At 33.1% G+C, this 24,544-nt stretch overlaps 1 protein-coding gene across 1 annotated transcript; it reads right to left on the reverse strand.

Annotated features, from left to right (window-relative positions):
* Positions 1–2,986: 2,986 nt before the first annotated feature.
* Positions 2,987–23,443, reverse strand: LOC111908530 (alpha,alpha-trehalose-phosphate synthase [UDP-forming] 1). The gene is made up of 17 exons (XM_023904348.3): positions 23,116–23,443; positions 22,930–23,027; positions 22,456–22,844; positions 22,230–22,344; positions 21,921–22,022; positions 15,072–15,222; positions 13,914–14,002; positions 11,491–11,539; positions 10,901–11,001; positions 10,615–10,802; positions 10,356–10,473; positions 10,054–10,233; positions 5,203–5,325; positions 5,027–5,114; positions 3,966–4,096; positions 3,747–3,845; positions 2,987–3,570 (listed from the first exon to the last, which is right to left on the reverse strand). The coding sequence occupies exons 1-17, from the start codon at positions 23,408–23,410 to the stop codon at positions 3,190–3,192; spliced, it is 2,697 nt and encodes an 898-aa protein (XP_023760116.2). The 5' UTR covers positions 23,411–23,443; the 3' UTR covers positions 2,987–3,189.
* Between the last annotated feature and the right edge of the window lie 1,101 nt (positions 23,444–24,544).

Raw genomic sequence — 24,544 nt, forward strand, 5'->3', positions numbered from 1 at the left:
CTTTTTTTTTATATATCGTATGTATGTGTGTGCTTATTATTATTATTATTATTATTTTCTTTTCAATATTCAAGTCTTAAAACTTTTTTTTCACTATTATTATTATTTTTTTCATTATTTTTTTTCAATAATAATAATAATATTAAAAAAAAATTAAAAATGTGGTTAACACACAAACAAACAATGAAAATAATATACATTTAATGTATAAATTAAATAATGAAAAAATATGATAATTATGGGAAATATGTATATTTGTATAAGTATGTATGTGTGTGCTTATGTATATGTATATGTGTATATGTATATGTAAGCATTACAATGTTAAACAATGAGCAATGGATTATAGTGTTAAACCAAAAAACAAGTAATGGATCCCGTATGGGCACATGGTTTTATGAATGATATTAATAGCTATAAGTTGGTGAAAATATAGATAATCATATATAATAGAGGTGTGAAAAAAACGGAGCGAAAAAAACGACGTTTGGTGCCCGAAAAATCGAAAATAAGAAAAATCCGTAGCTAATCCGTAGCTAATTAGCTACGGATTAGCTACGGATTTTTCTTATTTTCGATTTTTCGGGCACCAAACGTCGTTTTTTTCGCTCCGTTTTTTTCACACCTCTATTATATACGATTATCTATATTTTCACAAACTTATAGCTATTAACATCATTGATAAAGTCACGTGCACATACATGATCCATTGTTCGTTTAATGGTTTAACACTATAATGTTTATGAATATGTACACATACATCTCACAAACACATATACATACACATATACATGTACACATATACCACAACTCATTCATGTATATAAATATACATATACAAACATAATCCATCACAAGTTGGTGAAAAGTATAAACATTACAATGCTAAACAATGAAACGAGTACTTGATCCCGAAGGGGCACACGACTTTATGAACGATATTAATAGCTACAAGTTGGTCAAAATATAGATAGCCATGTACAGTAGAGGTGTGAAAAAAACGGAGCGAAAAAAACGACAATTGGTGCCCGAAAAATCGAAAATAAGAAAAATCCGTAGCTAATCCGTAGCTAATTAGCTACGGATTAGCTACGGATTTTTCTTATTTTCGATTTTTCGGGCACCAAACGTCGTTTTTTTCGCTTCGTTTTTGTCACACCTCTATTATATACGATTATCTATATTTTCACCAACTTATAGCTATTAATATCATTGATAAAGTCGCGTGCACATACATGATCCATTGTTCGTTTAATGGTTTAACACTATAATACGTATGAATACGTTCACATACATCTCACAAACACGTATATATACATACACATATACACGTACACATATACCATAACTCATTCATGTGTATAAATATACATATAAAAACATAATTCATCACAAGTTGATGAAAAGTATATGCATTACAATGTTAAACTGTGAAACAAGTACTTGATCCCAAAGGGCACACAACTTTGTGAACGATATTAATAGCTACATGTTGGTGAAAATAAAGATAATTATGTATAGTAGAGGTGTGAAAAAAACGAAGCGAAAAAAACGACGTTTAGTGCCCGAAAAAATGAAAATAAGAAAAATTCGTAGCTAATCCGTAGCTACTTAGCTAATCTGTAGGTAATTAGTATCCGTAGGTATTCCGTAGCCATTTCGTAGCTAATTAGCTACGGAATAGCTACGAATTTGCATATGTAGCTATTCCGTAGCTATTCCGTAGCTAATTAGCTACGGAATACCTACGGATTCGCATCTGTAGGTATTCCGTAGCTATTACGTAGCTAATTAGCTACGGAATAGCTACGGACCCGCTTCCGTAGCTATTCCGAAGCTATTCCGTTACCAAACTAGGGCATCCCATTATGTAGCTGATCCGTAGCAATTCTGTAGCTAATTAGCTACGGAAATTTTCCGTAGCTATTTTCCGTAGGAAAACACCATGTTTTCTAGTAGTGGGTTTGGTATTATGGTTTGTATTGTTCTTTATGGTTTGGCTTGTGGTTTCAAACTTTTCAAACCGTATTGAACGGTTTGGCTTACGGTGTTTAAGATTTCAAACCGTATAAAAACCGGACCGAACCGTAGGATTTGTATATATATTAATTAATTTTTTTTTATCTGTAATTGTATTTTGTTGTATTATATATTAATTTTTATATACAAATAATAAACTTTAAAACCCATAATATATAATTATTATAGTTTTTTTAAAAATGTTAGGCAGTTTTTTTTTGTCGTGACAACTTTAATATTGCAATTTTTTAACAATATTAGGCAAAATTTTTGATGTTTTGGCAACTTTAAAATTGCAGTAAATTTAACAATATTTGGTAGAATTTAAACTATTGTAATACTTTTAATAGTGCAGTTTTTTTATTAAATTAGTTTAATAGACTCGATTAAAATGTGCTTAAAAAGCCGTGAAACCAAACCGGAGCCAAACCGTTAGTAACGGTTTGGTTTGGTTCGGTTTTAAATTTTCGACGGTTCGGCTTCGGTTTTTGCTTGACAAAAACCGTTAGTAACGGTTTGGCTTCGATTTAACCTAAAAACCGAAAAAATCAGACTATGAACCCCCCTAGATTCAACAAAGTAAAGAACGATAAAAAAGCACACTAGAAACTTAATAATTGATACCATAAAATAATAAATTAGAAGTTGAATGCTGATAGCTATGGAATATAGTCGACAAACATAAACCTAACTGTTGAAACAGAATGATAAACCTTCGAACTTGAAATTGTTGAACCAGCTAATCACAGAACCACTGCAGCTAGGGTTGGATGGTGAAGGGGCCGGTGTCTAAGGATCACCACCAAGAAACAAAGCCTGCAGGTGAGTGATGTTGAACCATCTGCTGCGATGACCAGCAATTAAGACGATAACCTAACAAGAGATCTCATCCAGAAAACTAATTGGAATGTGAAAAATTCCACAATTCCAAAAAAAAAAAAGCACACGTAACAAGTGAACAAGTCAATAATAATAATAATAATAATAATAATAATAATAATAATAATAATATAACGTTCCCTTGAGATGAGTGTATTATTTGAAATTAGTATCTATGAGTTATCCCGAAGCGAAATCCAGATTATTACACAAACCCATTCGTTGACGCAATATTTCCCTGATTATGGAACTATATACGAAGCTCTTCTTATTACATAAACTCATAAATGTTCATGATGCCTGAGCAAGGCCTTTTAGAAGGGAGACCACATCATCCGATGTTGGGAGTAGGTAGCGGGCCTTCGTACGTGTTTTTCCAACCGCACATGAGAAATAGTTGTCCCTTTCTAGATCAAGTAAATTCCATGTTAACTTATTAAGGAATGGTGATGATTGTCTGTTGTTACCATTCTCAACAACATTGTTAATGTCACTGTCATTATTATTGTTTTGCTTATTTTCCAAATCTGGTTCATGAGTAAGCTTTTGAGACCCATTTCTCCCAAACTTCCTGGAACCAAAAGGATTTGTTGTATCACTTAGAATCAGTCTTGGAATGCTAATGTCTCTTGAGGGAAACTCGGGCTCAAAGATTGTGTAAATATCTTCGTCCTGTAAACGTGATCAAGTTTAAAACACTTTTTTTTTCCGGTGTGAGAAACTCTATATATACAGGGTTTTTTTTGTGTAATATATACCTTTAAAAGATTAAAACTATATAATACACGTCTCCAAACACAATATCATACAAAGTAGAAACTAGTTAAGATCGATGTTGGAGCATATACCTTCCCTAGAGAATGGCCAATGCATAAGACATAATTTATTGGCGCGGAAATAGATTTGCAATAATTAATCTCTCCTAAAATGCGACCAATGGTAAGACCCTGTTTGTATGAAGAAAGATCCATTTAAGAAACATGGATTAAAATATATGTTTATGATAGCAACCATGAGAACCAGCATATTTACATCACATTGTTGCTGAAAAGGAGAGAAAGAAACACCTTTGTAACACCGAAGGGTCGGACCTCGACAGTACAGTCACCATGCACAACATCGACTGAGGCATTAGATATCGAACCTGTCCAGAGATATTGCAGCATGTCTCGGGCTTGAAGCCTCCCAAATTGCACATCTGCATTCACAAACCATTAACTGCATGATACTTATTGCAATGATCATTGGTCAGGATCATTAATCTCACGCGCAATAATTACAAAAATAGGAAAAAAAAACATTAACAATATATTTATGGGTTTATGTAATTTTTGGCCAATTAACTTTTTGTTTTATGCTTATGGTTTTATGTTCATTTGATGGTTGAACTCATTTTAAGTTTTAAAAAGTCACAAAACTTTTGGTTTTGTGCTTATTAGTCACCTAACTTTTGATTTGGTCACTTAATTAACTTTTAACTCTGTGTTAATTTAGTCACCGAATTTTTTAAATTGTGCTTATTTAGTCACTAAACTTTTAAAATAAAGTTATAATAATGAGCACAACTTTAAAAGTTAGATGACTAAATAAACATAATTTTATAAGTTAGGTGACTAAATGAGCACAAAGTCTAAAATTAAGTGCCAAACCCAAAGTTAGGTGACTAAATGAACACAAAACCAAAAGTTCGGTGAACTTTTAAAACTTAAAATGAACTAAGTGACTAAACGAGCACAAACTCAAAAGTTTAAGTGACTAAAAATGACTTATACCTATATTTATGTACTCAATTAACCCCTGGGAACATGCATGGATTGGTGGTGGTAAATACCCTATATTTTTCCTTTTGGATATTAGAAATGGCACTTGCCACCAATTGTCTACGTGTAATTTCCCTATTCTTCTTGAATTTATGCTCATCTAGCTTCACAGAAAGTTGTTACTTATTATATGCTTTTGATGATCAATAGTATTTGTGTCGTGTCTACTTTTTGTCTATATATGTTTGTTGTACTCTCATTTCGGTTTCATGAAAGGTTTGTTTTTTCTTCAAGATATTTTACGTTAACAAATATAGCTGAGTGGTAATGAGACAATATAGTCAACATTATGTACATTGGATGCATACCTGCATACTTGTAGTTCCAAATTAGTGATGTCTCACGAATCTCAATATAGGATTGTGGAGTTCTTTCCGTGAAATACGCGAAAACATGCTGTGAAAAGATTATGGAGTTCAAAGATGAAAATACAATTATGACACCATATGGACAACGTAAACCTAGAATTAAATATGCTACGTACCTTTATACTATCAACCCAGTCCATGTTTAAATGTTCAGGCATCGTCATCATCCAGTTACCTTTAGTGGATCGCAAAAACATTCCGTTCTCAGCTGCCAACCACATGTTGTACTCACCAAAATTCTGAGAATATCAGTACAAGATTGTTAAATTAATAATCATAAAATCAAATCCGTAGTGTTATAATTTGGTGGGTTCTGATTATTGTAATTTGAAATATTATTAATTATAAAGATATGATTTGTGAATCTCCAATGATTTGGAGTGTTGTATTTTGCACTATATATATTGTTTACAAAGTACAAAATAACAAAATTTAAATACAACAATATGATCTTATTAAATATAGGTAGGTAGTTAGACTTATCGTTAATACCCCCTCTCAAGATGGAAGGTGGTAGTTCAACACAACTTGGATTGAAAATGTTCAAATAGAGGACGAGGAAGACTTTTGGTAAAAAGATCTGCCACTATCTGTGTAGTAGGAATAAACTGAGTGTGCAATTTGCTAGAAGTAACCAACTCTCTTACGAAATGATAGTCAAGATCAATGTGTTTGGAACGCTTATGAGGAACTGGGTTTTGGCTCAGAAAAATAGCACTCTTGTTGTCCGAATATAATTAAGGCAGTGAAAAAATAGGGATATGAAGCTCACGCAAGAGATGAGTAATCCAAATAAGTTCAGATGTCGTGTTTGCCATAGCTCTATATTATGATTCACGACTCAAACGTGACATGGTATGTTGCTTTTTAGCATTCCAAGAAACAATGTTACCACCAAGAAAGATCGAATAGCTATACGTGGAGCATCAAGTGTCTGTGCAGCGAGTCCAGTCTGCATCAGAGTAAGCAACAAGAGGAATAGTAGGTGACCGCTTGTAAGTAAGACCATATGTCACAGTGCCCTTCACATACTGTATAATTTGTTTTACAGCTTGGAAATGAGCCATGGTTGGTGCGTTCAGGAATTGACTAACCTGGTTTACAGCATAAGAAAGATCAGGACGAGTAATCGTTAAATACTGCAAGGCACCAACTAAAGAGTAATAGAGAGTTTGATCATGAAACGGTTCTCCAGAAGCAATAAGTGGTTCAAATGTGGCAAGAGGAGTGTAAACTGGTTTCCCATCCAATAAACCGGCACGAGCTAGTATATTCGGTGAATACTTTGTTTGAGTAAGGAATAATCCTTCTGAAGTATAAAGCATTTTAGTACCCAAGAAGTAGCTTAACTGACACAAATCTTTGATAGAAAATTCTTTATGAAGACGATTGCTAAATGTGGTGATAGACTCACTGCTATTACCTGTGAGAATGATGTCGTCGACATAAACCATAAGAAAAAGAAGATGAGAACCTTGCTTAAACATGAACAAGGACAGGTCAATACGATTACATGTGAACCCAAGTTTAAGAAGAAAGGAGCTAAGACGTTGAAACCAAGCTCTTGGGGTTTGCTTCAAGTCATACAAAGCCTTTTTGAGACGACATACATGAGTTGGGCATGTGGAATCAACGAACCTGGGAGGCTGCTCCATGAAAACGGTTTCACTTAGATGGCCATTGAGAAAGGCATTGTTGACGTCAAGTTGGTGAAGAGGCCAGTTTTGATGTACATCAATAGATAAGATAATGCCAATGGTGGAAGCTTTAACAACAGGACTGAAGGTGTGTGAAAAATCGATACTCGAAATTTGATTAAAGCCTTGAGCCATTAAGCGAGCTTTATATCAATAAATAAAACCATCAGAGCGATACTTTGTGCGAAAGACCCATTTACAACAAAAAAATTTGGAGGCAGTAGTTCGAGGTACAAGATCCCACGTGTCGTTATTTTTGAGTGCCTGAAGTTCATCGTGCATTAGCAGCTAACCTAATCCTTTAGGATCTTTATGAGTAAGGAGGGCAGCATGTAAAGCACTCAATTTTAGAGATGTGAAACCTGGAAAAAGACGAGGCTTGGTGATACCAAACTATCCACAAGTAAGCATGGGATGAGCTGATGTTGTTGTAACTGGAGGAGTACCTGGAGCGGCATGAACCGGTGAAGCTGGATCCGAGTCAGGTACTAAGACATGGACTGGTGGCTGTTGAATGGACTGTATTAGATTCGGACATAGATGACATGGGTTAGAATGTGGACCCAGCGAAACAGAAGTGGATAGAATATCAGTTGGATCGAGTTGTGCGGTTGGCAGAGACACGGAAACAACTTCTTCAAAGGTAGAGAGTAACAAGGTAGCATTAGCAATCAGTAAAGTGCTTCTGGTAAATGGAAATAAGGTCTCATCTAATTTTTCATGACGAGTAGTAAAAATTTTGGAGGTGGTCATGTCAAGACAGCGATAGCCTTTATATTGTGTACTGTAACCAATAAAAACACACGGGATACTTTGTGGAGAGAGCTTGTGATCCGAGTAGCTTTGTAAATAAGGAAACACATGACAACCAAAGGTATGGAAGACTTGAAAGGTTTGTTGAGTGTGGAAGAGAAGCTCAAACGGTGATTTGTTTTCTAAGACTGGAGACGGTAGTCAATTGATCATGTAGACAACGGGGCTAAATATATCAACCCACAAGGAAGCTGGAGCACCTGCAATTAAAAGCATTACAAGCCCTGTTTCAGTGAGGTGACGGTGCTTTCGTTCAGCCCTACCATTTTGTTACGGGGTGTAGGGATAGGAAAATCGATAATGAGTGTCATTGTCAGAAAATATAGCTTGAACTTGATTATTGAGAAACTCTTTCCCACCATCACTTTGAAAAACCTTGGGCTTGCATGAGAATTGTGTTTGAACTAATAACATAAAGTTTTTAAGAATGGAAGGAAATTCAAATTTGAGCTTCATGGGATAAAACCAAGTAAACCTCGAGAAATAGTCAACAAAAATGGCATAGTACATATAATCGTCAGTAAAAGCAATAGGTGCAGGGCCCCATAAGTCACAGTGTATCGTATCCAAAAGATGTAAAGAGCGTTTTTCATTTATAGCAAATGGAAGCTTATGACTTTTGGAAAGCTGACATGAGGAGCAAATACCAGGTTTGGGTAAAAGAGAAGTAACATATAAATGACCATGTTTGTGTAATAAAGAAATAACTAAAAAATAAACATGTCCTAGTCTACTGTGCCAAAGCTCGTATGATGCTCGCAGCCTATTCGAAGTAAGTTGAGAAACCAAAGCTTTATGACCATGCTCGAGCACATATAGACCATGTTCAGCCCTGCCTGTTGCTAGCACTTCCTTTGTTCGACGCTTTTGAATTGCAAATTTGTGATTAGAGAATAAAACATCAATAGGAAAATCAGATGTTAACTTGCTTATAGAAAGTCAACTTTTAGTCAAATTTGGGACCACAAGGACATTTGCTAGATTGGTATCTTTAGTAGTAGAAGCATTGCAAATTCATGAGATGTTTCGAATGTTACCGTTTCCAAATGCGACATGATCATTTCCTGTATAAGGAGATGATGTGGTTAATTATGAGGCTGAAGGTGTCATATGGGCAGACGCCCCAGAGTCTACATACCAGTCTGATGCAGGAACATCTTGGGTATTACACTTGGCAGAAAAGGCATGTGCTAATTGTGCATCAATATATGGTCTCCGGGATGCAAAATAAGAGAGATTTGGGCATTGAGAGGCGCAATGACCATCTTTGTTACAAAGTCAGCAATCAGGTGGTCTCCGACCACATCCCCTGCCACCAGATCGACCCCCACGAGAACTATGAGCAGAGGAACTATCACTGAAGGAAGCGATGATACAAGTAGTATTGGCGTTGAATGACATAGGAGGAGTTCTAGAAGAACCGTGTATAGATTTTAGGAAGATTTCATGTCCTTCAGCAACTGCAAGAAGATCACGAAAAAGTGGGCATGGATTGAAAGAACGATGAGCGGCTGAGAAAGTTTCAAAAGAAGGCCCTAGGCCACATAGAAACCAATGAACTTTATCTGTTTCATCTATTGGTTGCCCAATGGCTGCAAGTTGATCACAAATGGACTTATATATTCTTCCAAATTTAGAGACAGATAACGACCTTTTTGAATCTGACATAAGGAATCACGAAGATTTTGCATTCTTTCAACTGAATCATGGCTATATGATGACTATAGAGTTGTCCAGACTTCTCGTGCAGTGAGGAGACCCAAATTTTTTGCCATGGCTTCCTCAGAGAGTGAGTCTTGAATGATAAGCATGGAATGTTGATCAACTTCAACCCAAACAATGTAGAGAGGATTTGGTGAAGACTTGTCTTCAACAACAAGTGATGCAGCAGGAGCCATGGATGTCCCATCTATATGACTGATATGGATTTGATCTCATAGGAGGGGTGATCTGGTTTTTTCCACAATAGATAATTGGTGGAAGACAATTTGATTGTTAGCATGTGAAGAATGGTGTTGAGAGTGAGGGAGGCATCAGATGAAGAAGAAGATCCGATCACCATGATTGAGAGGAAGAAGATATAGGGCCGGCTGATAAAAGAAAAAGAAGGATAGGAAATTAGGTTGATACCATATAAAGATATGATTTGTGAATCCCCAATGGTTTGGAGTGTTGTATATTGCATTATATATATTGTTTACAAAGTAAATGATAACAAAATTTAAATACAACAATATGATCTTATCAACTATAGGTATATGACTTGGTTGTAGATATGTTAGACCTATCGTTAATATTAATGATGTAAACTTTCATGAGGTAGATTTGAAAGACCGATGCACTCGAATATTGATGTGTTGTTTTATTATATATTTGAAACTATCATCATTGTATATTGTTTTCTTAGATTCTTAGTAAGGTATTCGATCCCAAATAGATATACAAAAAATGTCGTACCTCGTCCAATATAGCCCTGCCACTTCCACTAAGAATAATGATAGTTGTTTTTGGATCACCACAAAGCCTTGTAAGAGTTTCTTTCAAATCTAGGTGTAATTTAAGATCCATTTCTCTTATCTGATTGCCTTGACATCCATTAGGTGTATCAACTCGATCGGTTAAAGTAGCATTGAATCCCTGTAGTTTTTTTTGGTGTCGAAATGTCAATATATCAAACTAGAAATTGATGAAAATTTTACTCCTATACATTCTAAATGAAAATGCCACAATCAAACTATTAGAAGATTGTTTAGACTTGCCAATATTAGTAGTCGGTTACTTGACTTGACATATCGCTCAATAGCCTCATCAACTGGGAGCAGTGGTGGAAGTTGTCTAATTTTCAACTGTGCTTCAACCACAGTATCGTTCAGTGCACTAAATAACATTAAAAGAATTTTTAACCTTTAAATCTCAAATCCAATCAAAAGCAGGTTATTCACAATCTAATTCAAATGACGATTTTATATGAGCGTTTTTCATTTCTTCACCTAATTATTGTTATAAGCCCAAACTTACCTTAATAACGTTTCGGCCCATACTTGAGCAGTGTAGTTTGTGACATGTAAGAAGTTATGTAGATAACGTTTCTCTCTTTCTTCAGTTGACATATTCAAAGCATGGTATATGGAAGCTGCAACTTCGGGTATATTCCAAGGATTAACAAGTATGGCTCCTGCACCGAGCGACTGTGCAGCACCAGCAAACTACAGGTGTACCAGAAGAATGGAGATTTAGATATAAACAGAAGCTTATGATGATAAATCTTGAATTTTATTTTTATAAAAAGATTAGTAATAATTACTTCACTTAAAATGAGTACTCCTCTTTTAGCATCTTGGCATGCAAGAAACTCGTAACTTATAAGGTTCATGCCTTCCCGTAGAGGTGTGATAAGTGCAATATCTGGCAGAGTGAAACATATTATCAGTGATGGTTGCTTTGATGTATTCATTTGAATGTTTTATGATTTTCCATTTAATTAAGAATGAACTGCATACAAATAAGGACACAATAGTTCTTTCTCAAACCAAAATAGCATCATAGATTCAGTATGGCAAAAGCTTAGCGTGTTTTAAGACACACATATACCTCATACGTCCCCCTTGCCATTAAAATTTCAGCAATCTTCATGTTTGGAAAGCTGGAAAGTTAGAAGCACCTATGTAACTGGTGAACCATTTACATATGAAAATTTGTGTGCACGTTTTATTATTTATTTTATGTTCTTACTAAGCATATTTCCGGTAGTTGATATATATTCAAATCTAAATGTAACAGGGGAACCATTTACTAGAACCCCGAAAGAAGTCTGGTAAACATTTATGGTCGGCCGACACATAACAGAACACAAAGATCATATAAACTGCGAGAAGTCAGAGAGGAAATAAGTACCAGTGACGGCATAGAGTGCACATAAAGCATGAAAATCAATAGAGCGATCCTGCAAATATCATGTGATGGTCTGAGACTAATGTCTCTTATTTTATCATATTATAGTCATAAACTTTCCATCAACTCTTGTATGGAATGTACACATATCTGATTCATTGATTATTTCGATATATATATATATATATATATATATATATATATATATATATATATATATATATATATATATAATAATAAAAACTCTAAATACATTGAGACCGTGAAAACACAATTTTTATATTATTATTATATTTCAATGAATTTTTTATATAAAACTTTATGTTGTTATTTAGCAATAAATATATAAATAATCATATATTAATATTCATATGAGATATTAGGGTAAATTACACCAATCGTCCCTCGTGTATATGCCAAAAAGCACGTTTAGTCCCTATTTTCAAAAATTAACTCGGATCGTCCCTCGGTGTGTTTTTTCTTGCACGCTTAGTCCCTCCTCATATAAAAAAACCATTTTACCCTTATTTATTTATTTATTTTTTGATTTATTTTATATTTATTATTTATTTTTTGATTTTTTATTATAAAAAATAATTATTTATTTCCTTTAAAAAAAGAAATGGACCCTAAACCTAAGCACCTTCATAACTCGTCTATTCCCTTATTCTTCTTCATTCCGTCTCATCTCCACCATCACCACCAACACCAATCCCCGACATCACCGTCAACACCGATCGTCATCCCTTGAAGAAGAATAAACCTTAAAAAAATAGAAATTCAATTGTTTGAAACCTAAAACCCTGCAACTTAACAAATCTGCAACTTGCTACTAGGTTTTACCTGTTTAGGTCACAAGGGTCAGAGAGGGACCCATATCACCGGAGAAGAAAGGCGAGATGATCTAAAGTGGGGAAATAGAAAGCTTATCGGAGAAGAAGAAAAAGGGGAGGGCAACCATCTATGAGTGGAAAACCACCTCCACTGGAACAAACCAAACCTTGTTCTCATCCATGGCTACGGAGGTAACTCAATTGGCAATTCATATTGTAGGTATCTACTGACATACAATTTCACCATACCAGATCTGGTGTTTTTCACCAAATCTTACTCGATAAGGATGGAGCTTACAGAGGTGAGGTGTTTCAGGTGAAGTGTGTGTGTGTGTGATGGAATGAAGAAATTAGGGGTTAATAGATTTTTGGTGTATATAATTAGTTACAGAGGTTTGTGGTGTACTGGATGGTGGATATGGAGGAGAAGATGGTGGAGAAAGGGGTGATTGTTAGCAGTGGAATTGGGTATACGGAACAACAGAAATCTGAGTATCTGGAGAGGAGAAGATTGGCGGAATGTTCCAGAGATTTTGGTACAAGAAAAATCAAGAGAGGGAGGGGGAAGAAGGTCGATGGTGGATGTGTTAAATCAACAATCGCAAGTGGTGATGCTATTTCCGACATGAATATAGCAAGGAAAGTGAGGTGGTGGTCCGTGGCGGCGATCAAACGGGTTTCCGATGGTCCTTGTATCTCCGGTGGCCGGATTCTAATTTCAAAGGGAGGTGAGGGACGATGAAGAGAGGGATTGAAGAGTTAGGGTATTTGTTGGTAAATGGGGTGGGAGTGATAGGTTTAAGTGTTTAGAAATAATTAATAAATGGAAAAATACAGGATTGAAATTTAGTTTTTGTTTTTCTTATTAAAACAAAATAAAACAACAAGGGCAATATAGTCATTTTATGTGAGGGTAAGGATGAATTGTGCAGATTTAAATTAACGAGGGATCAATCGTGCAAATTTAAACCAAACGAGGGACGGTCCAAGTTAATTGGTGTAATTTACCCGAGATATTACAAGAACAATATAAATATGCAAATTTATAGCATAATAATAACATAAAAATGAATATATGAATAATCAGATTCACATGAGAATTTAATATAATATTACACCTAGAAAATTCATAATAGAATAATAACATAAAAATAGTTTTATCACGTTCTCAATCTGTTAGTGTCTTTATTGAAATTATTCCTAATATATATATATATATATATATATATATATATATATATATATATATATATATATATATATATATATATATATGGTTAGGTTATTTTGTTTTCACTATCTATTGTATGCATGTATGATTGATTCTGGACCAATCATTTTAGTTATTTTAAGAAAGTAATTAATGCATATTACATGTTGAAGATATAATAGATATTAATTACATCTTCAGCATTTTATATGAATTAATTACTTTCTTAAAATAACTAAAATGATTGGTCTAGAATTAATCATACATGCACACAATAGACAGCGAAAACATTTGAACCCAACTATATATATATATGGGTGTGTGTGTGTGTGTGTTTAATTACCATATAACCTCATTATTAATTAATAAAGTAGAAGGCTAACCAGATAATGAATAGGAACGGTTGTTAATGTCCCAAACCTACCATTTATCCTTCCCACAATTTCATGAACCTGACTTGTGAGTTTTTGGTCTGCAAATGAACATATAGGAATGAATGATGCATTAGCATGAAACAAATATCATGACGATAATGAGAAGTAAATGTAGTGAATGACATACAGAAAGTCTTTATAATCAGGAACAAAATAGAACTGCTAAATATATTGATTGTATTTATTTACCAAAGAAAATGACATTTTTATAGTCTAACTAGGCGAATGCCCACGCATCGTGCAGAAACACCTATATAATTGAATTATTTATAAATATATGTTTTTTTTAATATAACAATAACTTTGTTGTTAAATTTGTATACTAAATTAATATAATATATTTATTATTTCTATACAAAATTGATAATATATATATATATATATATATATATATATATATATATATATATATATATATATATATATAAATATATAAACATTACATATGATGTGTATAGTTACATATCAACTATAAACTCTCGACTTATTAACAATCAATAATTTCAATGATTGTAATTCTACAACACAAAAATAAAATCAATAAATAATTAATGAAACCAAATGTATTATATATTGTTTTACTACATTAAATCTATATATATATATATATATATATATATATATATATATATATATATATATATTACGTAAATTGATTTTTTTGTAAAACAATAAAAATAAAGCTAATGTATATTTAGAGACTATACAAATTGTTAAAATATAAATATGTTATTAAGAAAATTAGGTAGAACTATGTACCAATTAAATACCATAATTAAGTTTGATAAAATATAAAATTTGTTATCAAGAAAATCAGTTAAAATGGTTAATTGGTAGAAAGTTAAAGAGTTTTAGTATTAAAATAGATTAATGTTACGGTTAATTAGTAGGTCGTTGAAGTGTTGAGAGTTTTAAATGAATATGATTCAAGATAAATGACTTATCTTGAATCATATTAATTTGGATGATCTTTATTATTATTATATATATATATATATATATATATATATATATATATATATGTGTGTGTGTGTGTGTGTGTGTATGTGTGTATGTGTGTTTGAGTACGCGTGTGCATGTGTAGACGACGATATCATGGAAACATACATTCAGAAATATCAGTCCTTGGTGGTATTGCAATCTGCAGCAAAACAACTTTATCACGCCAAACTGGATTTTCTTCAAGGAATTTCTCAAATGCCAGTATTTTTTGGGGAATACCTTTAATCATATCTAAATCATCAAGACCTAACAACACCTGTGAGAACAATGACAACATAATTCAAAAAATATGTATTTGTTAGAATTGATTACTTTTTTGAACAACAAATCAAACCTACTCCTATATTACTCCTAATTCCATTTATGTCCCAGATGGGACTTGAACTCTTAACCTCAAGGAGTGGAGAATACATAGCTATCGCTGCTATGTAGAAGCCATTTGGTTAGAATTGATTACTTGATTGGCATTTGATGATGAACATTTACTTAGGAGCTAATTTTAAATATCATAGGAAATTTTGTAGTGATATTACCTTTAGATAAAAAACGATGATGGTCCTTATGGGTTAAAGTAATTTATGCATTTGGATCCAATTATTTTTAAATCTCACTAACCGTATTTTTTTTAATGGTTTTTGTTTTGATCATTGTAATTGGCAAACTTAAAATGACTATATTACAAATAAACATATAGTATATTTTTTATACTTCTATAATTTGTTTACTCATTTATTTGTTTATTTATTTTTATTAGGACCCGGTTATCTTTCTTCATCTCAAGTCCACCACTTTCCTTTCCGGTGGACATCCCACATATACTTTTACAATACGATCATAACCTCTCCAACCACTACAAAGGCAAGTCACAATAGGAAACTGAAAAAACTGTAAATTTGGTCCTTATGGTTTGCAAAAAACTTTGGATGGTATCCAAAATCTTTTCGAGTTGCATCGATGTTAAAAAATCAGAAACTTTCCAAGGATTTGGTCCTCTTAAACTCTATTATCTGTGGATTTGGTCCACGTACAACCTAAAATGACTGATATGCAATTTCAATGATTCTTTTTTAATTTCTTTTTCTTTTCCTTTTTGTATATTTATATTAATCCATTCTCTCTCTTTCTCTCTTTCACACACACACACACAAATACCGCCTGCTTCTGCAGGATTCCATGGAAGAGTTGCAGTTTTATTATCGACATCTTCTTCAACTTCGATCTACAATGAAGACGCGTCATCACAATGGAGATATTCTGATGATGACCTATATGAGTATGAGCATTTCATGTGAAAATACTACCTCGTTGACTCAATTCTATTCTAGAATTAGTACTCCGATAACCTTCTTGGTGATTCCTTACAAAGGGTATCATATTGTTTTGCAATAGGGCTAAAATCAAGACTCACCCATCTTCACTGACACTAGCATCAAATAAACTCATCAGGTGGGAATTTAGGTCTGAACATCAGTGTGGATGAATGGAGGTTAGCAAGTAATCAACCAACGCCGTTTTCGATACCCCAAATCAGAACCAATAGCATCACTGCTTCTTCTTTCTCCATTCAATCGATATAAATTCTATAAAATCTTGTATTCTTTAATAGACATGACATCTTTGTCAAACCCACCTTCTAGCATCCATGTTTGTTCTTGATTGTGCATAAAATCCCCAAACTGATGTCAGAATTGCTAGGGTCGATGGTGATAAGAAGGTCATCGGACCTATTCTACCTAGAGATACATCTTTGATAAGGAGGTCGTCGGATTTATAGCTAGAGGAAGAAGAAGAAGAAGCGTGTAGAGGAAGAAGATGCAGGTAGAGAAAGAAGATGAACTTAGAGAACCCAGATAAAGTTCACGCTCATTAATCTAAAGCTATGGTCGACGATGGGTTGATAGGAAGGACAATATAGGCAGCAATGCCGACAGTGGGGGTAGGCCACAGGAAAAGATGAAGATGATGGTCGTGGAGATGGAGGGGTGTGGTGGTGAAAATTGTCTTTTTCATCATCTAGTCAGAATATAGCAGCATTGATAGGCAGTTTTGTAAAGATCATATCAAATTGTAGAAAAACCGTTTGGACCTTTAGAATTACTTTCTGAAAAGCTACAATTCTGAACTTCTATAATATGAAATAAAAATAACATTTTTACAGGTCCCAATGGTGCTAAAATAGCTCTAAATAGTTTGCTTTTTCTAGGTCCAAATCAGGGAATTTTGTTTGATGGTTGATTTATTTGTTTAGGTTATGGATATTTCAACTTTGACATTATAGAACTCCAATAACCTTTTGTTTGTAATGTAACAGGGGCAAGGATGATACTTTAACTTTTTAGAAGACTTGGAGTGTGGGTTGGTTACATCTTTGCACCGGTGAGTAAACTTTGTGGTTTTTAAAAGTAGATTGTTAGGAGTATCTTATATCTTAGATGGAATGGGATGAATCTAATCATCTAGTATACATGTGCTCTTTTTAAGATTAAGTATTGTGCTATTTTTGTTGAAATGCTTTGTGTGTAATAGTATCTAGGATGTTGCTTACAATATTCCTCTTTGTTTGGTGTGAGATGTGAGCTAAAGTCATGCTAGTTTGAGAGTTGTGCATGAATATTGTGTGTTGTAAATATGTTTCCACTTGTTTGAAAATATTTCCTTAAAATGTTTTAGGACAAGCATGCTAGTGTTGTAAACCATTAAAAGGTGTTGTGAATGAAAGTGGTGTGTGATGTAAAATGTAATAACTACATAAAATTACATGTTGGCATGAAATGAACCCTTAAAGAGGTAATATTTAAAATAAAGAAAATTCATAATATTTACATGATTACTTGAAAAGGGTGAGAGTGTAACTCCTTAACTAATTAATTAATATTAAATTAAAAAGGGGACTACACTAACAGGGGTTAAGGGTAGTAACCTAGAAATAGGTATATACCCTATCCAGATTTTTGTAGGGACTCGGTGGATTGTATGATACGTACGAAAAAAGAGATTAAGCCAAAGCGGTGTCGAATGATTCTTTAGGAGATCATTCGAGACATGATCTAAACGGTTGATGGACTAGAGTGATGTTGGTCAAATGGTGGGGCCAGCACAAACATCACATGGGATTAGGAGGTGCAACGTTGTGGGATTGGCATTGTTATTACCAATCCTTAACGACAACACATGTTTTTAAATGTGCATTGTCGGAGTAGCGCGCGCATCGCACCGGGGGCAATGATTACAGGTGAGAGTCGCGTCTCACCTAGTGCATTGGGTTGTGTCGGTCACGTTAGTAGCAAACGGGGTTCTTTCCTTGGGGGTTTGCGATGGATAAATAGACCCAAAATTGGAAGTATTATTTTAATAGTTGCATCGGTGGTGAGCGGTGAGTAATTCTTAAAATATAATGGAGAAATAAAATATTATATAATAATATTAAAGCATCGAATAGTTAAAATAAATTTAGTTACAGCGGTGTTGAAGAGAGTAAGTAATAAAAGTAGCTCTAAAAGAAGAACTAAAATAAATTGAGCTACACCTGTGTTCATATGTGGTGTGTGTTATCATGTCTTGCTTGTGAGTCTTTAACTGTGTGTGGATGATTTGTGTGAATCCATTTATGATACATGTGTTCTTCTAATATTGTACTGTAATTGACTCACTAAGCTTATGCTAACACTTGATCTTTACTTATTGGTTTTCTTTATGTATTGGAACATGTAGCTTGACATAATGCATTGGTGAGGATGGGAGATTTTTTAGGTAGTCTTAGTATCTTTAGATATGATAGTATTTGGACATGTTGGGTTTTCATCATTATGTTTTTGTGAACTTTAAATTTTGATGGATTTGTTTTGAAATAAAAGTAACATTGGTGATGTTTTTGAAATAATTATAATAAGTCTTCCGCTAACGAATCACGTTAGAAAGTGTTTGAACTTTAAAAAAAACTTGGGTGAAAGATCACCATGTTACATGCACTATAAGGAGTTCTCAAATATTCTTCTTTAGAAATATTGCTCTTGATAACTATGTTTTTCACACCATCGAATTTGATTTTCAATTCTTTGTATATGTAATGGCAAGTAGCCTACACATATAAGTGATTGAAGAAATACTAGTAAAAGAAATTTGACAGTCAATATAATAATCTTGATTAAAGTCTTTAGAAAATGACAATGCTTTTTATGTATACAATAAGATCACCATACCTAAAGGAGAATATTAGTGCCTAAATATGTATAGTTTTAGATATGGTAGGGAAGCATCTAAAAAGTGTTAAATGTGGAGTCAGGAACGTATAAGGGTGTCAATGATTTAGTTGGTAGAGTAGAAATGTAATATCAAGGTAAATGATGAGTAGATACAAGTATGGATGATATATCAATTTAAGAGGCATATAAAATGAGTGAAAATTGGCATAGGGAACCACATGTAGAGAACAAATGGTGTACGTAAAACTTTTGGAGTTACTTAATTCTCTCCATCTATTGAATTGGAAGGAAATAGGATCTTTATTTTTGGTAAATAGCTATTAAAATTGTTGATTACCCATAAAAGTACATGTCAGTAAAAGGTACCAATAAAAGTAAACATTTCCCTACATGTGTTATGATTTAAAAATGTGTACATGTAAATCAATCTTGTAAAGATATGGCTGTTATGAGCTCGACTTTTAGTCCTATATATATATATATATATATATATATATATATATATATATATATATATATATATATATATATATATATATATATATATATATATATATATATATATATATATACTATACTATAATAGAATCAATTTTTCTTATGTCATATTTATTTGAAACTTCTACAAAAACTCAATAATCTTTCTACTAAAACCTAATTACTTACAATATTTCAAGAGTTTTCTAATTTATGTGTGTCTATGGTTTCAAATTTAAACTAATTAAATACTACAACTCAAAGTTATTTGTTTTAACTTACGGTTATTAATAGATATTTATGATATTATATATATATATATATATATATATATATATATATATATATATATATATATATATATATATATATATATATATATGTGTGTGTGTGTGTGTATGTGTGCGTGTGTGTGTGATCTTTTGGTATTATAAAAAAATGCACTTTGGAGTAAAAATGAAGGTTTTATGTATAAAAAAATTTGATTGCATTTTACTTAAATTGATAATGGATTTTAATTTTCAATCCATTATATTGTAAATTTTGTATATTAATATATTATTTTTTTCAATTGTATTTTATGTTCCATAGAAAACTAAATTAAACATAATATGGAAAGTATTTTACGAATAAACATTTATAATGCAAATTCAATGAAGAAAAATTATAAAAGTTGTGTGAAGAATAATGTGCAAGGCTCAATATTGATCGTCCCATTTCGACCATCATAACATGTTGTGTGGCTTGTGTCTTCAATGTATCAATGACTTGGAGACGAGACTTTTCATCACAATGATGTCGTAGTATTGTAAATAATGAATTCTTGGATACTGTCACATTTATGGTCTTTGGGGTGATATTGGCATACCATGTATATGTCGCGACCATGTCCTATCTTTTGATGAGGGTGTAGAACCAATTTCTAACCCAAGATTTATAGAAGATTATAATTTTTCAGCCATACTTCTTCACCTAGTTTCCAACTGAAGATTTGTAGAAGATTACAATATTTTGTATATCCATTTTATATTCTATTAAGGATTTTTGTAACCACCATCCGATTATTAATATACAAATATCCATCTCTCCTTGCAGATATACACAATCTCACCGATTGCAAAACTATGTAAACTCGTGTCTTTTGTGTTATTATATTCATTCAACATCCTAGGTTATTTATATTTAGTTTTTTTGGGTTTTTCAATTGTTTAAAGGAAGAAGTGTTTGACATTTTTTGATGCACTTTGTATTGTTAGAATATATTTTGCTAGTCGTGGGTTAACGTTTGGATCCATCACGAATCCACAATAGCGTTGTTCCATTTATTGTTACTACTATATATGGTGTTATATTATAATGGGTGATTCTATTATATCATGGTTCCGTCTTGTTTGGTTTAACCCAAATATCGTCCACCCTTCATGTGCCTTTTGTTCCCCTCATATTGGCTCCAATACTTACATTCTTTGATTGTTATCCTAGACAATTCCGCACTACATTAAAAATCAAGTTTCAAATCGTTGCATAATCCAAATATCGGGACCTTATACCCATCAAGCAAGAACACGCGAAAATTCATTTAGTCTACTACTTCTAGGCTTGTGCATGTAGAAGCTATCTACTTCGATTGAGAAGATAAATAATGGGTTTTAAAATAAGGCAAGAAATCTAATCTAACATTATGAATAAGGCCCAGATTCATGAGACCAAAATTAAAGATGCCAAAAAATATTTTCAAGGTGGAGAAGTATATACGAAAGCTACCTATCACCATGAGGATCACCCACTAACAAGACCGGTCTTAAGGAATTAAAAATCCTCAAAGGCCCAGGACAAGCTAGAATAAAATGACTCTTATTGTTATTATAAATTTTTATTTTTAAATAAAAATATATAGAATATATAATAAAAAAATTGGATCTTGTGCAGCTGCTTACTTTGTCCCCTCTTAACGCCTTCATGCCTACTAATGAGAATATACTGAAGATCGAGACTAGAAAGGTAAGATGTTTGTACTTATAGATGTTAAGTTAACTTTATCATGTTTAAATATCATTAGTTTTGTTAGTGTATTATGATTTTTGTTAAGGCTGTGCTCTTAGGGCATACCCTAGCAATAGTTTTGCTTCATAATGAGTAATGATCCAAGATTACTATACAAAAATTATAGCTATAATAATTTTAACAACTATCAAGAGAGTATGGTCACAACTATCAAAATAATGCGGTCACAACTACCAAGAGAAAGTAACAAAGAAAGAAAAGTAAGAATTACCTTTCTTCCAAAAAACCTCTCCTTCAATTCTTTTATGTGGTCTTTGACTTGAGGGGCTTCAAGAGCACTGATAAACCGATTGGAATCTTGCCCGATAGGAAACTGTTATTCCACCAAATAAAGAACCCACATTAGAGAAAATGACTATGACTTAAACTAGAATGTTACATATATGATTTTTTTAATCTACTTTTTCTTTAGCGTTCAAAAAAAATATATAAAACAACACAAGTATGAGTCAAATAAGATCAATTTATGAGTACAATTGTAAGGCAACTGTTTACATAACAAAACTCAACTTAAACTCACCGCAGCAACACGTGTAAGCCTCCCTTCATCCTCTATCCCATCAAGTGTACCCTCCACTCCTAGGATATGAGTACAAGCACTCACGAAGTGTCTTGCATAATCATAAGTTTGGAAACTGGACAACAAATGACACGTGATATGATCACCTTGATTAAAGCTTCTACTAAAAGCACAATGGTATTGGCATTATCGAATAATTAAAGTACTAAGCAAATTACAAACACACCCGACCAAATCAGCAGCAAGAACTGCACGCAGAAGCTCAGAGCGAGAAGGCAATGTTCTGTGAATTTCAGAAGATGGGAATGGTGTATGAAGGAACCATACAACTTTCATGTTGTTGTTATACTCTTTCAGGTACTTGGGAAGGAACATAAGATGGTAATTATGGCACCAAACAGCATCACCTTCTTCATAATGAAAAGTCACCACATCAGCAAACATTTGATTTGCTCTCTTGTATCCGTCAAACTGGGACTGGAAAGTTCCGGATGTAGCCAGACGATCTTCTTGGGGAAGACCAAGATAATGAAAAAGAGGCCATAATATGTTCTTGCAATAACCATTATAATATTGATGAACAGTTTCCTCATCGAGAAAGACTGGTATGCACCTCTACATCAATATACACAACTAATCATTTTAACCAATCATTTTGTTATGTAAAGTTCAATAACGTCAGAACTTCGGAACTCAGTACCTTCTGAGCCAGTGCTTTCGTTAGTGACCTCTGCCCAAGTTCATCTGGCACATTTACACCTACCCATCCAATCCATTTCACAACAACATCCTTCACACCTTCAATAATAGAAATTTTACGTTTCAATAATAAAAAATGTGTTTATGGAGAGAAAAAGAATTGAAGAAGCAAATTTTAATTACTTACCCAAAAGAGCACTAACATATTCGTCATGACTAACCTCCAGTGACCAACTCTCTTCTCCTGTCCTAACAGCAGACACTGGAAGTCTATTAGCAACGACTAATAGCCGTTCTTTAAACAGTCCTTCATCTGGCTTTTCCCATTCATCACGTGCAGAAGAGCCTCCTTTGAGATATTGTTCCATATAGTCATCACCTTCCCTTAAGCGTGGTTCAAGATCAATAGCTTCATTAGAATAGGAAGCTTTGTTCTTCTTTCTTAACTCTCTTTCCCTCATGAGCCTCTCTATTCTACTCATTGGTGCTGATGAATTGTCATTGTAATTATCCCCCAAAATTTGTAAGTGGTATATATTAGTATCTTATTTATATGGTCAACTATATTGTTAATCATAGTTAGTGCATGAGATAGCCCTTTTAGTTAGTTAACTCAAGTTGTTAGGACTTAGGAGTATGATAGTGTAGACAGCGTATTCTTACCTCTTGTATATATTCTTTTCAATATTCAATACAACATGACAAAATCTTTCCTAAATCTTTTCTTTCTATTACAACATGGTAGCAGAGAAATTTTTCATTTGAAGATCTTGATATGTTTTTCATTCCTTTTTGATTTGATAATCCATAATTTTTCTTTCTGTAACAATAAATGGAAATCATAATATCATTTGAACATAGTCATAGAGTTAACACAAATTCTTCCCATCCCTTAGTAAATGTATAAAACCAAAGGCACAAACAGACATATAGAATAATGAAACCCACATAGAAATGTTATTGTAGAAATGGGGTATTCCCACACAAAGATATGTCAGTGTAGAAATGGGGTCCTCCCACTTTGCCATACTGTTTTCACTCAAGATTCCAAAACGCGTTTCTGGTTGAGCAAAACATAACTTTCATACCTACAAACGTTACAAAAGACAACAAATCAAAAGAAAACATGTATACTAAAACAAAAAGTGAGAAATGTATAGAACTTTTACAAGAAAAGACATTGCCGGAACACGACGAGCATACTTTCAGGAAATGAAGAAAGACAATTCAGAAAACATTAAAATATAGCTTGATTTTTTATTGAAGGTGTGAAGGATGTTGTTGTGAAATGGATTGGATGCGTAGGTGTAATAAAATTTGATAAATCAGAAAGTTACAATATAAATTTTATCACCATTGGACAAAAGTTTTGCCGGTTAGAAAAGAAAACATTAATGGGTATTAATGGGTATTTACAACTATTTGTTTGTAGGTTCAATGCATCTATTGAAAATAATATCTTAAAACGAATCTTAACTTCTCGGAATGTGCTGACTGTTAAGTACTTTGTAATTGTTTAATTTTAAATGTTGTTACACATTAACATATGGAATATTTTGAAAATGGAGTCCAATTAACTTAATATTAAACAAAATAACTTCATTTTGTATTTTTTA

This window comes from Lactuca sativa, chromosome 6, assembly GCF_002870075.4.
Source record: "Lactuca sativa cultivar Salinas chromosome 6, Lsat_Salinas_v11, whole genome shotgun sequence".
Lineage (NCBI taxonomy): Eukaryota > Viridiplantae > Streptophyta > Magnoliopsida > Asterales > Asteraceae > Lactuca > Lactuca sativa.